The sequence below is a fragment of the Balaenoptera ricei genome, chromosome 4, assembly GCF_028023285.1.
Source record: "Balaenoptera ricei isolate mBalRic1 chromosome 4, mBalRic1.hap2, whole genome shotgun sequence".
Classification (NCBI taxonomy): domain Eukaryota; kingdom Metazoa; phylum Chordata; class Mammalia; order Artiodactyla; family Balaenopteridae; genus Balaenoptera; species Balaenoptera ricei.
The window spans coordinates 29,125,733-29,144,243 of record NC_082642.1 but is presented as its reverse complement, the minus strand read 5'-3'; the positions used below and the strand labels follow the sequence as shown (position 1 = coordinate 29,144,243).

The window sequence follows — 18,511 nt, the reverse complement described above, 5'->3', positions numbered from 1 at the left end:
TTTAATTTTTCACTTGGTCTTGCATAACTAGCAGGATAATTGAAATCTTATATTTATTGAGTTGGCTTTATAAGCAGATTAGTTGCTCTTGCCCTTAATCCCATCTCTGGTTCTTTACCGATAAGATCATGTTAAAGGGGGCTATGTTTTGATCAATTCATAAAATGTTTAAATTTCCTGTGGGAAGGACATTGTTTTCTTTCTTGCCATGTGTTTCCTACTTTTTAGGGTTTGACTTCTTTCATCCTTACTACACTTTCTCTTTCTTATCTACCTTAGTGTCTGATAATTTTTGAGTAAGTTTAACTTTGCTGTATCTTTTCTTTTTTCTCCCCAAAGCATAAGAATTTTATTGCTGAGGAATTTTTTTCATTCTGCCATTTCCAAATAGACTCATTTAGGAAAGTGTGACAAAAGTTTTTTCCTTCTCTTAATTTCAAGAATAATAGGAAGGGCATAACAATTCATTTTACATCATCACACCCAGAGGTTTAGAATCAGTATCCAAAAGAGGCAGGGGAGAGAGGGGCATGGAGGAAAAATATTTACTACAAATTACAGATTTTTCCAAAATTGAGGAAGTGTTCTCTCACACGAAGTTGTTTCCTAAATCTTTCTAAATTGGCAGTTTTTAAGGGAAAATGTAATTCTCTCTCTTTCTCTCTTTTTTAACATTCATTGAGTGTTTATTATTCATTGGGCACTTGCTGAGTACTTTACGTGTTGATCTCATTTGTAATTCTCTTTAAAAAAAATTAATATTTCAGGCCCTTGATTGTGATTGGTGGTTCCTCTGAAAGAAGTCAGGAAACAATGGGGGCCTTTCAGGAGTTTCCTCAGGTACCCAACTCTTAAGATCTTCCCTCTATCATTTAGTAACTAAGTATACTCCATTAAGATTTAGGGAGAAGAAATTAAAACTCCTGTCTGCAAAATAAACAATTAAAATAAAAGTACCTGAGATATTTTAAAGGAAATTTTCCTCAAGTACAAGAAACTCTCAGTGTGGTTATTAAGAAAGCTTAGGTTCTGTTTAGGAGCAATCTTCCAAGAAATACACCTTTTTGACAGAAATTTAAACTCTGAAAATAAGTTCTTCAAAGAGTCAAGAAAATGCAGGAATAAAAATGGTTTGGGACTCTCAGACTTGGAGGAAGAGAAAAGTTGAGAGGAAAACTCCTACTCATACCTGTGGGACTAAGACTACCAACTGTTAAGTAGATTTTATATCAAAAAGTATTAAGAGAAACGGTTTCTATGGAATATACAGTGCTTCAAAGCACATGAAACAGTGAAAAATTAACACTACTGAATTTATGCCAAACAGCATAACAACAAAATATATAACAGGAAAACTGGCAGAAATGTAAAAATAGATTATTATTGTAATGAGATATAACAGATGAAGTTGTGTATTCCTGGCTGTAGAATTTCTGGGCCCAAGGATATACTTACTTACATTTTTAGGAGACAGTGTCAACTTCCCTTCCTATTTATATTCTCACCAGAGTTTATGAGAGTGCCTGTTTTCCTATATTATGGTAGATGCTGGGTATTATCTAACTTTTTTATTTTTGCCAGTCTAAGAAATGAAAATTGTGTCTTGTTTTGATTTTCTTCCTGAATCACACCAAGGCAGAGATTTGGTTGTACTTTGAATAGGCTTTTAAGAAACAATCTAGGTAATGCATTTTTCTCCATCTTGCCTCTAAACATAATGGAAAGTAATGGCTTAAGATTTTGTCTTCTTTCAGAAGAGTAATATGATACATGAGCTGAATTTTAAGTGATTTTCTTTTCACATATAGGTTGAAGCTTGTAGATTATATAGCAAGTTCTCTGCCCGGCCAAGTAGCATAGAAGCTATTCCCTCTATTATCGAAAAGGTACAGTATTTAATTACAAGCTCTCCAAGTCAGCTGCTTTTTCTCAATTGCTTATACCTGTGTTACTTTTATTCTCCATAGAATGAGTAGCAATTTGGAATATATTCAGGCAGTTAGCAATGATATTGATAAGTAGCTATGTACATTTTAATATTCACTGTCATTAACTTAAAGAAACAGATAAAGTAAATTATTTTGAAAAAATTTCCCCTCTAGTTTTTAAATTTTTTTAAATTATGGAAAAGTAAAAAGAAGGATATAATGAAATCCTGGGTACCCTTTATCTTATGCTTTTGCAAGATTATTTTTGAAAATAATACTTATATTATTAAGTATTATTACTTAAATTACTTAAATTTTTGAAAATTAGTACTTATTACTTAAATTATTTAAGTATTATTACTTAAATTTACTTAAGTTTTTGATAATTAGTACTTACATTAGTATTAATATAAGACCATCTATTAGTTGATTAAACAGTGTATTATAAATTAGTTTTATATGTGAAGTTACATTTGAGCTGTTTCAAAAACCATGTGTTATAGAAACCATTTGATACATGTTACAACATCACAGTTTCTGAAACCTTTGCCAAATCATTAGAATTAGGAAGCAGGTGAAAGTAATGTTATAAAGTAAAGACTGGTAGGCAGAACCTAGTAGATAATTTCTAGGACTAAAGTGTAATAGAAAATGAATTTTAAAGCCCTAAGTGCGTATTTCTTTCTTATCTCTCCCCTTTTAAACAAAAATATCTTTTAAAGTATATAGAATCAATAGAGGGCATTTCAATGTAATTAAAATTGGTTACTTCTAAGGATGTTGCATCAACTAAGGATGTCGAGAAAAATCAAAATAGTGTTCATTTCACAATTTTAAATTCTCTTTGAGTGGAATGTGATAATAAGGATTGAGATTTTTAAAATATTTTCTTCCATTTGTAATGAACTTAGGCAGTGAGAAGCAGTATTTATGGTCGTCCAGGTGCTTGCTATGTTGACATACCTGCAGATTTTGTGAACCTCCAGGTGAATGTGGATTCTATAAGGTGAGTAATAGTTAAGTGGAGTCTTTCTTAATTGTGTTACCATAATGCTTACCTTTTAAAAAGAATTTACCTAGCAGTTTATAAGTTAATCTTCAGTTTGTCTTAACTTTTGAAGATTTAGTAATTAAACTGAATCCTGGCCAAAGGGCTTAATTCTCTTAATTAAAATGGCATTATTTAGGAATTATTTTGGGGTTTAATTACTACATCAAATACTTGGAGCTTCCCAAACTCCTCATTTGAAATTATTATTTCAGTAACCATAAAAAACTAATCCTCATGTAGTATGGTTACTTAGAGTCTTCATGGTATAAACCAAGAGATGAAGTGACTATTGAAAAATAGTAATTTTCAAATAGTTCTAGTAAGAACTCAGCATAAAAAATTTTAGTCTGTCTCTGTGATTTAAAAATATTTCAACACCAGATGTTACTGTGATTTGCCAAGTTCCCTTATTCCATAAATAAACACTGAGTGAACAATAAGTACAATAAATTGGTATCTAAGTCACGCCTGGTAAGGATGGGTACTTGGGTTAATGCATCACCCTGAGTACCATTTAGCACATTCCTGCTGTCATGGACCTAGTGACTACAGAGAGACAGTGGGCACTTCTGTTCACTCAGGATACCAAGTAGAGGTTTCCATTTGGGAGAGTCAGACAAAAAGGACATCTGTTCTTCATAATACCTGAACATGACAATCAAAATAATATTATTGGGGTTGGGGGGAGATGTACCTTAGGTAAGTTAACTCTGTAAGCCTTCTTTAAAATTTTTGTAAAGATTTGGATGTCCTTTTTTGGTATTATATGCCCAAGTTTTGTACAGTATGATGTTTATTAATTGGGATAAATGAACTAAAACACTGAGGAGTTGGTGTCTAGAAATACTTAACTATGACAGTTTTAATATTTAATATTTCTTTTACTAATGCATATTGTGGTACTAAAATATTGACTTACTCAGTGAGTGGAAATATAGTGAGGTAGTTAAAAGCATGGACTTTCGAGACAGAACAACCATTTTCAATCCAGTCTTTGCCATATGCCATCTGGGGACCCCAGGCAAGTTACCTACTTTTTGAGTTTTTTTTTTTTTTCACAGTAGTGAAACAGAGATAATGGTAATACCTAATCTCATTATTTTGAAAATTAAATAAGGATAAATGGCACATAGTAGGTATGAAATATTAACTTTTAGTATGTTTTTTATTATTACTACAACAACAACTACTACGACAGTGTGAAGCCATTAACTCAGATTTCCTGTCAGTGAATTGCTCCTTTGGTTGTTAGATGATCTTAGGGAATAAATATTAATTTACCAGGTATGACAAGGATATTATGGTTATATGGGAGAAAGTCTTTATCTTTTAATTTTTAAGTCTTGCTGCGGTAATCTACTGTCAAATGGTTTAGGAAGAAATGTATATGTATATTTATGTGTGTATGTGTGAAGCAAATACGGTAAAATATTAGTAGTTGAATTTACAGGGTGGGCATATGGAGTTTATTATACTATTTTTTCTACCTTTTTATGTATTTGATATTTTCACAATAAAAAAGTTTAAAAGTTGGCCTCCTAATTAACAGAGCTCTTTGTTTCCAGGTACGTGGAGTGCTGCACGCCCCCTCCTGTTAGTATGGCAGAAAGCTCTGCTGTATGTATGGCAGCATCTGTTATTAGGAATGCCAGACAGCCCCTTCTTATCATCGGGAAAGGTAGCATTGAATGGAGCTCTAAGTCTTGCTAGGCTTTCAAAAGAATGCTGATTCTGTTTAGAAATTGTCTTCATGATTTATTAGCATCGGCTCTAATGTTTGAAATTGGAATAAAAATTCTCTTTATTCATTTAGCATTATTTATTAGTTTTGAAATCATAGAATTATTCTAGAATGCCTGGAATATCACCTATTACATTTCTTTTTTTTTTTTTGTAAATTTATTTAGTTTATTTATTTTTGGCTGCGTTGGGTCTTCGTTGCTGAACGTGGGCTTTCTCTAGTTGTGGCGAGCGGGGGCTACTCTTCGTTGTGTGCGGGCTTCTCATTGTGGTGACTTCTCTTGTTGCAGATCACGGGCTCTAGGCGCACAGGCTTCAGTAGTTGTGGCACGCGGGCTCAGTAGTTGTGGCTCGTGGGCTCTAGGCACACAAGCTTAAGTGGTTGTGGCACACGGGCTTAGTTGCTCCTTGGCGTGTGGGATCTTCCCAGACCAGGGATCGAACCCGTGTTCCCTGCATTGGCAGGTAGATTCTTAACCACTGCGTCACCAGGGAAGTCCCTATTACATTTCTTATGAATAAAATGTGTTTTTTTCCATTATGAAGATTACACATGAATATTATTAAAAATTTGGAAAATCCAGAAGATTAGAAAGAAGAAATCCCTTCATCCAAAGAAGTACTACATTTTAACATGTAGTACTTTTGTATTACTTTTTGCATGTATATTTTATACATTGTGATCATACTGTATAGACAGTTTTTTTTTAAGTATACAATCTAATATCTTTTAGTATATTTACAAAGTTGTGCATCCATCACCACAATCAATTTTAGAATATTGTCATTACCCTCCCCCAAACCCCACATCCCTTAGCTGTCACCCCAAACCTCCTTAGCCCTCTGCCCCAAGCAACCGTGAATCTGTTTTCTGTCTCTATAGATTTGCCTATTTGGACACGTCTTTTAAATAGAATCATATAATGTATGGTCCTTTGTGACTGACCTTTTTGATTTAACGTAATGTTTTCAAGGTTCATCCATGTTGTAGCGTGTATCAGTACATCATTTCTTTTTATTGCTGAATAATAGTGATAATATATTTATTATAATTATATATAATATAATAATAAGTGTAATTCATAGTTATTATTGTTATTATTCCATTGTACGGATATACCACATTTAATTTAATCCATTCATAGTTAATGGACATTTGGGATGTTTCCACTTTTGAACTGCTGTGAAAAATGTTGCTATGAACATTCATGTACAAATGTTTGTGTGGATGTATATTTTCAGTTCTCTTCAGTATGTACCTAGGAGTGGGATTGCTGGGTCAAATGGCCACGCTATTAGACAGTTTCGTATTATACTTAATTCATTTAACGTTAGAATAACATTTTCTCATGGTCTTAGATTTTTTCCCAAATATTTTTAATGCCCATTCATGTATATACTAATACTTTACTGGCAAATATTTAAATCTTTGCCAGTTTTTGTTTGTGTTTAGAATAGCTGCAACAGACTCGTTTGTACTTAAAGCTTTTTCCATACTTAGGATATAAGATAGATTCCCAGAAAGAAAATTAACTAAGTTAAAATGTATTCATATTTTAAGGCCTTTGGAGCATATTGTCCGATTGCTTTCTCCCAAGGTATTGTACCAATTTATACGCATGTCAGCAATTTATTATAGTATCCATTATATGTTCTAGACCTGAGGGGGCTGTGAATCATCTATGACCATGCTAGTCATTTATCAACTACTTAGGAAATAACTACATAGAAAGTAAAAACAGTTTTAGTAAAAATGGTGGACAACAGAAAAAAATTGAAGTCAGAGCTGAGTTGTGTACAGCTATGTGATATATTAGCTCTGTGACCTTGGCAAAAACTGCTTTGAGTCTCAGTTACCTCACTTGTAAAATAGAGATTAGCTACCTCAATAGTATTGTTACAATTAAACAACAAAATAATAGAGCTCAGTGGATGCTAGTTTTTGTACTTCCTTTAACCATCATTTAATGAGTCTTTATGATAAGGCAGGGATTATAGAAAACATTTGTGAGGTATATAGAGAAATAATGGTTCCTACTTATAAGTAGACAGACCTGGTCACAAATAAGTGGGGTGTGTGTAGACAGCTGAGGTGGATTCCCAGGGGAAGCAGCAACAATGTGCTTGTGTAGGTGGTGTGGAAAGACCGTTCAGAAGAGATGACGCTGTAGCCACCCCTTGAAAAAATGGGTGACCGGTCACTGAGTGGACACAGAGAACCCACGCAGTCCAGGAAGAGGGAACTGAATGGACAAATATTGAGGCAAGAAGGAGAATAGAAGGAAACTTTCTGGATTAAAAAAAAGGGATTATTTTTCATCCTACATGGATGACAAAAGATTCTAAGGTAGTTTTATAGGAGGGAGCATTAAATTGAATCTGAACATACTATACTATTTACTGAGACTCAGTAGAGAATTATAAGTTCTGGATATGGAGTAATATTCTACTAACCCTCAGAAAGAGCATAAAGTTAAATAGCTAAAACGATGGCCTTGATGACATTAGAAACGAAATCATTTCTATATTCAAACAGTAAGTTGTTTTCAGTGCCACTGAGGGCATAAAGCATATGGTTATTCTGCAGGCACACAACTGTAAAAACAAATGATGTGACCCATTCGAGTTAGTCCTGTTGTGATCACAGGATTATAGAGCCTATGAAGCGATCTACAGAGCTTTAGAAACGCAGGCGCCTTGTTAGAATTTCCGTACGCAGGCTAGATGACTGTGCAGTCCTGGTTAGCTGGTGGTGGGGAGCAACGTGTGAGGTTGCTCTTCCCTGTCAGGGCAAAGTCCTTCCTTTCCCACCTGCGCCTACCAGTAGATGTGTGTCCAGGGAATTGTGAGTAGTAATCCAATAGGAAAGTAGCATAGAACTGACAGTTAAGAGCAGCAAGAGATGTGAAGTGCAACCTTTGTTTGGGGGTAGACGTCGTTCAGAATAATTGATAATATTACTTGGGGGGGAAATTAGAACTATTGCCCTCTTAAACATTGTAAAATACCAAAGATAAAAACCGTAGTCACAGGACTTCCCTGGTGGTCCAGTGGTTAAGACTCTGCACTTCCACTGCAGGGGCACAGGTTTGATCCCTGGTCGGGGAACTAAGATCCCACGTGCCGCGTGGCGTGGCCAAAAAACAAAAACCATAGTCACAATTTGTTTTGAGTTTAAGCCCTGAGCAGGAGAATGTTTGAGAAGTTCTAAAAGCAATTTCACATGAACTATTTTAAGGGTCACAGTGTCTGGAGCTTAACTGACTTGTCCAATACATTTCGATTTCTTGTAGGTGCTGCTTATGCCCGTGCAGAGGAGAGTATCGGGAAATTGGTGGAGCAATGTAAATTGCCATTTCTGCCCACCCCCATGGGAAAGGGTGTTATCCCTGACAACCATCCAAACTGTGTAGGTGCTGCCAGATCCAGGTACGTGGCGCTCCAGATTTTAAATACAATGGCTTGGCAGATTCCAGGCTAATTTAAATTATTTTGTGACTTTAATGAATCTAGGAGAAGTTCTGAAAGAATCACATAATTTTAAGCACATCTGTTTCTTTTTAGACTTTTCAGCACTTTAAAGATGTTGTCCTCTATCTCCTGACTCTCATGGTTTCAGATGAGAAATCTGTAGTCATTTGAATCTCTGTCCGCTGATGTAGTTGTCTTTCTGTGGCTCCTTCCAGAATTTTTTTTTATCTTTGTTTCTCAGCAGTTTGATTATGATGTGTCTGGACACGGTTTTCTTTTAGTTTATCCTGTTTGGGGTTCTCTAATCTTCTTGAATCTGTACATTGATACCTTTCACCAAATTTGGAAAGTTTTTGGCCGTTATTTCTTCAAATATTTTTTTCTACACCGATCTCTTTCTCTTTTCTGAAGTAACACAAATATTAGGCATGTTGATATTGTCCCATAGGTCCCTGAATAACTGTTTAATTCTTTTTAATCCTTTTGTCTACTTTATATGTTCTATTTCTCTGCGGAGAATGTTTATCTTCCCATTTATTTCAAGAGTATTTTTGTTTACCTTATGGAACATAGTTATAATAGCTGATTTAAAGTATGTGTTTACTGATTGTAACATCTGGGTCATCAGTACAATTGGCATCTATTCATTATATTTTCTTTTGAAATTGGTTACATTATTCTGGTTCTTTGTGTTTTGAGTAGTTTTGGATTGTATCCTAGAATTTTGAATACTGTGTTGTGAGATTCTAGGTCATACCAAAATCCTCTGTAGAATGCTGATTTTGTTTGTTTGTTTTAGCAAGCAGTTAGCTTGGTTAGATTCAGACTGCAGGTTCTGACTCACTCACTCACTGTGAGCATGGTTCCAGGGTCAGTTGATTTCCAAAGCCTTTGCTATGCTCCTTTGGGTCTGTCCACACATGCCCAGCCCAGGGGTGAGCCCCAGCCCCAGTTCTGGATATAAACATGCTGGTTAATATCCAGAACTAGGGATTCCTTTTCTCTCTTAAGACATAGCCCACCCATTTCCCAGAGTCCCTTTTCCTGGCCCTTGCTGCTACCTTATCGTACCACACAACAGGTGCTGCCTTTGAGGCAAAGTGGCAGGAAAAAAAAGAAAGATGAAAGATAAGGGGGATGCCCTCATATTCTCCAGACCACAGGGGCCCCTTTTCCCAGTTCCTCTTGCCTGAAAAATGAAGTTTCTCTTGGGATTTTAGCTGCTTAGGACTTACCACAGTGCCACTGTGCTGCCCTCACAGCACAGCTGTGAGAGAGAAATAGAGAAAAAGAAAATTTTGGAGCTTTCCCCCCATGCTCTCAGGCATGCAGGGTCCCTTTTCCTGATCTTCTGGCCAAAAAGACACGGTTTCTCTCCCAAGTTTTTGCTTTCCTTTAGTTCTGCAACTAGGACTGCTCTGAATCAAAGCGAAGAGATAAAAGAGGGGAAAACCTTAAAAACTCACCGCCTGCATGGGTCACTTCTTTGATCTCGTCCCGGTCCACCTACTATTGTTTACTTTTCAGAAGCCTCAGGTAGTTGCTTTTTATAGTTTGTTCAGAGTTTCCACTGTATCAGTGGGAGAGCTAGGCTGGAGTGGGATTACCCAGCCTTGGCTGGCACTGGAAGTCTCTTCTTCTTAGATTTTTTTTTTTAATTGACTTCACCTCATTCTTTTTACTGTTTTTTTTTTGCCCTGCCACATGTGGCATCTTAGTCCCCAACCAGGGATCAAACCCATGCCCCCTGCAGTGGGAGCTTGGAGTCTTATCCACTGGACCGCCAGGGAAGCCCCTCTTCTTTTTAAATTTTTAAAACACACTTTCTGATAAACCATGTGTTTTTTTTAAAATTTCTTTATTATGAAATATTATAAATATACAAACGAGAGAGTAATTTAATGAGCACTATGTAACCACCACTCAACTTTATCAAATATAATATTAAGTAGTATGTTGTTGCTTTAAGTTTTTTTTTTAAGAAACAAAAAATTACAGATTTGTTTGTAGTCCCTGCATATCTTACCTGATCCCATTTCCTCCCTCCCTCGCCACAGTTTACCACTGTTCTACATTTGGTAATTTTCATGTTGTCATACAAACACTAAATTAATTTTGAGGGGTTTTTAAATGTCATGTTTCCTGTTCAATCTTTAATGTTGCTCATTTAATGCTATTTTAATAAGCTTATACGTTTACTTTTTTCATATTAGTATACATTGTACAGTAGCCAAATTAATTATTACAAGGTTTTTTCTTTTAATATACTTTAACTTGGGTTGAGCTGAAGTTTATCTTCATTCCTGTTGAATTTTAAGAAGATAATATTAATGACATTAATAATATAGAAAAGATTGTAAGGGGCTATAAATAATTGTATCAACAATTTCAAGTATCAACAATTTCAAATTTTGGAGTATCTATAAGCAAATCTATCCTTCCATTTTCAGTTTTTATCTGTTAGTTAAATTGGGTCCCACAGGACCAAAACAGTATATGAGGATAGCTTTTTTGACTATATAGTTGAAATAATAACTGAATTTCTGTGAAAAATAGCATAAGCCACTGCAGAAGATAAAAGCAAAAAAAAAAACAAACAGATCCTCTTTGGACAAAAGATAAGAAAAATGGGAAATAGCCAAGAAGTAGAAAAAAGAAAACCCACGGCAATTATTATAATAAAAATTATCCTGGAAAAAGGCATGACGTTTCAATTGGATCAATAATAATGACAGTTGTGTGCATCATTAGAGCCACATCGGCAACAAAATGATACAGTGTAAAAACAAGCAAAGACGCATGAGGTAAACAAAAGGAGAGCAAGGGTTATTAATATCAGAGTGGACATCAAAGTAAATATCAAAAAATTGAAGTTATAGTGACAAAAATACTAAGGTATATAAAACCATTAGAAATACACTTGGTGTAATATTTTTTGAAAGCAGTTGGGGAAAGTGAATCAATCATCATAAAAATACCTGCTTCAAGGAATCAATATGAAGTATATATTAAGATTCAAATGAAGATGTGCAACCCAGTACTGTTAATAACAAAGAAAATATCCAGCAGTTGAGAAGAGGTGAAATAAATTTGTGTTCAACAAAATGTGTAGCCTTTAAAATTTGTATTTAAGAAGAACTTAATGATAAAGGAAAACATTTATGATAAGCAAAAGTGCATGAGACAGTATTTAGTATATAAGCTCAACTATATAAAAATACACATGTGTAGAAAAAAAGACTAGATGAAATTATGCCAGGATATTAATAATACTTTATAAGTTGATAGTATTATTGGGAGATTTTGGCTTTTTCTTTATACTTTTCTGCTTTTTCCAGATTATCTACAGTATACTTGTATTAATTTTTCTAATGATAAAAAAGTAATAAATGATATAGAGTATAGATAAAGTCTTATGGTAGTATTTTCTACTTATTTCGTCTTTTGGATTACCATTTAAATAGAATGGCTTCATAAATTATTTCAGTTTGAAAGATCAAATTTACCGTATAAGCTGATTCTCAAGACCAGTACAAGATGCAAATTATTTAGACTTTTCCAAATACTTTAGAAATTAACTTTAGAATAATTCAAATAAGAATGTAGATATCCTTTTTGTTATATCAGATTTTTCTTTTTAATAGGGCTTTGCAATTTGCTGATGTAATTGTGTTATTTGGTGCCAGATTAAATTGGATTTTACATTTTGGACTGCCTCCAAGATATCAGCCAGATGTGAAGTTTATCCAGGTACTCAAAGAGGAGAGATTAATTGATTGATTGATTGATTTTTGGTTGCGTTGGGTCTTCAGTGCTGCACTTGAGCTTTCTCTAATTGCAGCGAGCGGGGGCTTATCGTCATTGCGGTGTGCGGGCTTCTCACTGCAGTGGCTTCTCTTGTTGTGGAGCACAGGCTCTAGGCGCACAGGCTTCAGGAGTTGTTGTACGCAGGCTCAGTAGTTGTGGCTTGCAGGCTCTAGAGCGCAGGCTCAGTAGTTGTGGCTTGCAGGCTCTAGAGCGCGGGCTCAGTAGTTGTGGCACACGGGCTTAGTTGCTCCTTGGCATGTGGGATCTTCCCGGACCAGGGCTCGAACCCACGTCCCCTGTATTGGCAGGTGGATTCTTAACCACTGTGCCACCAGGGAAGTCCTAAGAGGAGAGATTTAAAATCAGAGCTATGTGTAGTTTATTATTCTCTCAGCCGTTATCAGCTCCACTTTCTTTTTGGCTTTTGTAAAGAACTGTTTCTCTTTTTACAAAAGTAGAATTTTATAAATTGTCTGGCATAATTACAGGTACCAAAGTAAGCTGCCTTTTCAAGCCTATGAAACATAATGTACCACTTTACTGCTAACCAGAAAACCTTTCAAAATCAAGTTTTAAATAGTTTGAAAAGCATAATTTGCCTCTTCTTCATAGTTCAAGTATATTTAAAGGTAGACAAAAGAGGTTCAAGTAGGAGGTAGATTAGAACAAAACATTCAGCATTGTTAGGGATCAAGTTATTCTTTTAGATTCCAAAACCTTCAAACACCCTTTGGCTGGAAATCTCTAAACAATGGTGCTAAAACTATGTGTTTGGAATAAGCTCTTGTATCTTTATGACCCCTCTTTATAAACCAGTTTCCTTACTGATGTGAAAAGTACTGCCTACAAACCTGTTTGCCCTACACAGATTGTGTGAAGGTATTTTAATGGCCTCGCTGCAATTGTTGTCTTCTCCCTGCTTACCTTTTACTTCCTAAGTCAACTTCTGATAGGGGCCATTGAAAACTAAAACCACAAACAAGCAAGACCTGGATTGTACTGGAAGATGCTGCCTCTTGATTACAGAATAAAGTGCATCCCCTTTGGTGTGCCTAAATTACTTTTCCTCGAAGAAGCTGTTTTCCATGAAGCTTGCCCATGGCCATCCAGAAATGGAGCTTCTGAGTAAATAGGACGGAATCATGCCGGACGTAATCATGCCGTTCCCTGGGAGTGGGTCTCAAAATGTGGTTCCTGGACCAGCAGCATCAGCACCTCCTGGGAAACCTGTTAGAAATGTACATTTTTGGGCCCACCCCAGACCTCTTGAGGTCAGAAACTCTGAGGTGGATTCTTGCAGTCTGTGGCTTAACAGGCCTACCGGGCGGTTCTGATATATGCTGAAATTTGAGAACTCCTGCTCTGAATAAGAATTCCAGGGTAATTAAGTAGAACCTTATTATTCATTACATTCAAAACTGTAATTGATCAAGTCAAATGCATTCCTGTGAGTATAGTGGAACAATACTAAAGTTCTACAGAGTAGATTTTTTTTTTTTAATTTTTATTTATTGATTTTTGGCTGTGTTGGGTCTTCGTTGCTGCACACGGGCTTTCTCTAGTTGCAGCGAGCGGGGGCTACTCTTCATTGCGGTGTGCGGGCTTCTCACTGCGGTGGCTTCTCATTGCAGAGCACGGGCTCTAGGTGCGCGGGCTTCCGTAGGTGTGGCACGCAGGCTCAGTAGTTGTGGCTCGCGGGCTCTAGAGCGCAGGATCAGTAGTTGTGCCCCACGGGCTTAGTTGCTCCTTGGCATGTGGGATCTTCCCGGACCAGGGTTCAAACCCACATCCCCTGCATTGGCAGGCGGATTCTTAACCACTGCGCCACCAGGGAAGTCCCCGGAATAGATTTTAAAATGAGGGAAGATAGTGAGGTTTCTTTTTTTTTTTAAGAACAATTACACAAGGTTTAATAAAATTTTAAATGTTCAAGCCTAACTGACACAGCAATTTTACTTCTTGAAGTGATAGTGAGGTTTCTATACTAGCTATGATACTCATATAGTTCCGTGGATTTATTCTTTTATCAAGGAACTTCTTGAATATCAAATCTTAATCATATGCTTATGTGTAACATGCACAGTCCATTTATTGTCTTAGTTCTTAAAGATTTTTAAGAATAAACACAGCTTGTTCTTCAGCCTTGCCTCTTTTTTAGGTTGATATCTGTGCAGAAGAGTTGGGGAATAATGTAAGACCTGCTGTGACCTTGCTAGGAGACATAAATGCTGTTACTAAACAGGTGAGAGATTTTGCCTGGGTTTTAGTTTATGTGGCTTGGTCTTTACGGAGGTCAGTTCTTGAAAATGTTTCAGTCTTGATTCACTTGGTGACAGGTCTATTAATATCTATTTTAAATAAAATTTATGATGGAAAGCTATTCTTAAATATAACTATGGAACTTGGTAAATCCAGCTCCTTATGTATAGATAATTTGTATGTGGGTAAGTTAAGCATTTTTGAAAGGTGATTGAAAATTTAAAGGCATTCAGCCGGCAAACTGATTTCAGCTATCTGAAAGATTATAATACAGCTTCCAGAGGAATTGAACTTACAGCCAAGAAATGGCTTTATGTACTGGAAAAAATCTAACTTAGTATTTCTTTAGGCAATAAAGAGATTTTTACTCTTCAAACTGTAATCAGTAACTTGTCCAGATTCTTATTATTTGTATATAATTTATACATTTCACTGTGACAGACAAAATGTAGGCACATTTGTCCCATGACTTTGGATACAAATTGGTATCATTATCACGATTATACAAAATTAGGATGTAATCCCCAATATTAAAACACTCTGGAGCATTTAGTCTGTATCATGGGAATCCCTGGGTATTGGGGCTATGAGTCTTCTTGCAGGGGTTCTTTGGCAGGGTGATTTTCCTTCTATTGTCAGAGGCAGAGGAAGGCTTACGAGCCCCCCTGCCTGTGAAGTATGGAGGGGGTTACAGTTCTGCTTTGTCTTATGGGATCCCAGTTACTGGTAGAAGTCATCACTGAACCAAGCAGAAGCTTTCCGTGGTACCTATTTATCTTCTATCAGTTGTTTACTGCCCAGAGGAAAAACAGAGTATGAGTGATGTGAAAGGTAGGATAGTGTAGCTGTATTGTCTTTTTTAGAAGAGATTTTTATGCTAATATGATTTAAGTTTATTTTCAAAAAGGAAAGAAAAAGTTTCTGGTTTTTTAGCTTTTAGAACAATTTGAGAAAACACCATGGCAGTATCCTCCTGAGAGCAAGTGGTGGAAAATTCTGAGAGAAAAAATGAAGAGCAATGAAGCTTTATCCAAGGTAATATGGGACCCAATGAAACTCAAGAACACTTCAGGTCCATGGTTGAGTTAGTTCTGTCATAGCATGACATTTGCATTCCTAAAATCACAATGTGTAAGATACACACACACACACACACACACACATTCATATATGTATTACAATAAATATGGCACCTGAAGTTTCTTGTGGAAGTGGGCATTGGAAAGGTTATAGCTCGTGAGTTACTGTGAAGCAGTGGAAAGAGGGGATCTGACATTGGACAGAGAGTCGTAAGAGCCAATGTGGATGGGCGTGGCTCCTTGTCCTCAGTTTGACCTTGGCACCAAATCACAAGAGATCTTTTGGAACCTTAAATCCTGGGGCATGTTGGGGCATGTTTGTCCTGTAAGATTTAAGTTCTCCAAGGCATGCATTTATAATAGACAGGTGTTTCATCAAAACTGAAAATTTGATCTAATGTATAGCCACCTTTTTCTTTTTTTTTAATTTCTGCCTTATTGAGGTATAATTTTTCTAATTTATTTATTTATTTATTTTTGGCCACGTTGGGTCTTTGTTGCTGCGCACGGGCTTTCTCTAGTTGTGGTGAGCGGGGGCTACTCTTCGTTGTGGTGCGTGGACTTCTCATTGTGGTGGCTTCTCTTTGTTGCGGAGCACGGACTCTAGGTGCTTGGGCTTCAGTAGTTGCAGCACGTGGGCTCAGTAGTTGTGGCTCATGGACTCTAGAGCACAGGCTCAGTAGTTGTGCTGCACGGTCTTAGTTGCTCTGCGACATGTGGGATCTTCCCGGACCAGGGCTCAAAGCCGTGTCCCCTGCATTGGCAGGCAGATTCTTTTTTTTTTCACACACACACAGTGTATTTTATTTTTACAAGAGATAAATAGACTGACACGAAGCATTGTACATGGATGACCACAACAAAAGCAACAATGATTGCAATTACCAAACCTGAAACACACTCATACTATGTCATAATATTGACATTCAGTCCAGTAATCCTCCACTGTAACAGCTCCTTTACTTGGCAGTGAAAATTGATTTGTATATTCTTTGCCTCTGAGTCCTTGTGGGATTTTTTTTTTTAATTCAGACAGAAAGTCACAAAAATTATACTCATCCTCATCAGTTCACTCAGTCCCATGTAATTAAATTTTTTTTTTCATCTTGATCTTTTGTTAGCACTTTTTTGAGTTCATCAGTTTTTCATTAGAGTTCTGAAAATGCTTACTCATTCAGTTCAGCAGTACAGTCAGTTACCAGAAACCTGTACTTGTCAGAGTCTTTTCCATGAATTTCTTGAAGATGAAACCCTTTAATAGGAACATATTTGCAAAAGCATCAGAGTACACCCAGAACTGTCTGTAAATGAGAAAGGACTTAAAAATGACCAGTTAAAGATTTGATGAAAGTTCATAATAATGCAGGTGACAAGAAAATTAGTTATTTCTGAGATATACATTTTAAAGTAATAACTAGGATTATTACTTATAACATTATACCAAAACATATAAGATTTTTAGAAATTTCATGTAATGTCTGAAACATTTATATTAACATATTTCCATACATATTTCCATACAAATACAAATATAAGATTTTTAGAAATTTCATGTAATGTCTGAAACATTTATATTAACATATTTCCATACAAATAACCCAATGAAAGTTTAGTATTAGTTGTTTTGTTTGTTTGTTTTTTTATACTGCAGGTTCTTATTAGGCATCAGTTTTATACACATCAGTGTATACATGTCAATCCCAATCGCCCAATTCAGCACACCACCATCCCCACCCCACTGCAGTTTTCCCCCCTTGGTGTCCATATGTCCATTCTCTACATCTGTGTCTCAACTTCTGCCCTGCAAACCGGCTCATCTGTACCATTTTTCTAGGTTCCACATACATGCATTAATATACGATATTTGTTTTTCTCTTTCTGACTTATTTCACTCCGTATGACAGTCTCTAAATCCATCCACGTCTCAACAAATGACTCAATTTCGTTCCTTTTTATGGCTGAGTAATATTCCATTGTATATATGTACCACTTCTTCTTTATCCATTCGTCTGTTGATGGGCATTTAGGTTGCTTCCATGACCTGGCTATTGTAAATAGTGCTGCAATGAACATTGGGGTGCATGTGTCTTTTTGAATTACAGTTTTCTCTGGGTATATGCTCAGTAGTGGGATTGCTGGGTCATATGGTAATTCTATTTTTAGTCTTTTAAGGAACCTCCATATTGTTCTCCATAGTGGCTGTATCAATTTACATTCCCACCAACAGTGCAAGAGGGTTCCCTTTTCTCCACACCCTCTCCAGCATTTGTTGTTTGTAGATTTTCTGATGATGCCCATTCTAACAGGAGTGAGGTGATACCTCATTGTAGTTTTGATTTGCATTTCTCTAATAATTAGCGATGTTGAGCATCTTTTCATGTGCTTCGTGGCCGTCTTTATGTCTCCTTTGGAGAAATGTCTATTTAGGTCTTCTGCCCATTTTTGGATTGGGGTGTTTGTTTCTTTAATATTGACCTGCATGAGCTGTTTATATATTTTGGAGATTAATCCTTTGTCCGTTGATTCGTTTGCAAATATTTTCTCCCATTCTGAGGGTTGTCTTTTCGTCTTGTTTATGGTTTCCTTTGCTGTGCAAAAGCTTTGACGTTTCATTAGGTCCCATTTGTTTATTTTTGTTTTTCTTTCCATTACTCTAGGAGGTGGATCAAAAAAGATCTTGCTGTGATTTATGTCAAAGAGTGTTCTTCCTATGTTTTCCTCTAAGAGTTTTATAGTGTCCAGTCTTATATTTAGGTCTCGAATCCATTTTGAGTTTATTTTTGTGTATGGTGTTAGGGAGTATTCTAATTTCATTCTTTTACATGTAGCTGTCCAGTTTTCCCAGCACCACTTATTGAAGAGACTGTCTTTTCTCCATTGTATATCTTTGCCTCCTTTGTCATAGATTAGTTGACCATAGGTACGTGGGTTTATCTCTGGGCTTTCTATCTTGTTCCATTGATCTATATTTCTGTTTTTGTGCCAGTACCATATTGTCTTGATTACTGTAGCTTTGTAGTATAGTCTGAAGTCAGGGAGACTGATTCCTCCAGCTCCATTTTTTTCCCTCAAGACTGCTTTGGCTATTCGGGGTCTTTTGTGTCTCCATACAAATTTTAAGATGATTTGTTCTAGCTCCGTAAAACATGCCATTGGTAATTTGATAGGGATTGCAT

The 18,511-nt window shown here is 36.2% G+C and overlaps 2 protein-coding genes across 7 annotated transcripts in view; one reads left to right on the top strand and one right to left on the bottom strand.

Annotated features, from left to right (window-relative positions):
* The window catches only part of BTD (biotinidase), a 120,026-nt gene that overhangs the window by 72,928 nt on the left and 28,587 nt on the right, over positions 1 to 18,511 (bottom strand). The window lies entirely within an intron of this gene.
* The window catches only part of HACL1 (2-hydroxyacyl-CoA lyase 1), a 51,376-nt gene that overhangs the window by 4,715 nt on the left and 28,150 nt on the right, over positions 1 to 18,511 (top strand). For 5 of the 6 annotated variants that reach the window (XR_009502842.1, XR_009502843.1, XR_009502841.1 and 2 more), the window contains 8 exons: positions 768 to 840; positions 1,809 to 1,886; positions 2,840 to 2,934; positions 4,545 to 4,657; positions 8,013 to 8,148; positions 11,835 to 11,940; positions 14,156 to 14,239; positions 15,190 to 15,291. Coding sequence is in view for 3 of the 6 variants with exons in the window: in XM_059920374.1 (XP_059776357.1) it covers positions 768 to 840; positions 1,809 to 1,886; positions 2,840 to 2,934; positions 4,545 to 4,657; positions 8,013 to 8,148; positions 11,835 to 11,940; positions 14,156 to 14,239; positions 15,190 to 15,291 (787 nt within the window). In the remaining 3 variants the exon portion in view is untranslated. The remainder of the gene's footprint in view (positions 1 to 767; positions 841 to 1,808; positions 1,887 to 2,839; positions 2,935 to 4,544; positions 4,658 to 8,012; positions 8,149 to 11,834; positions 11,941 to 14,155; positions 14,240 to 15,189; positions 15,292 to 18,511) is intronic. The other variant, XM_059920375.1, reaches the window with a different exon arrangement.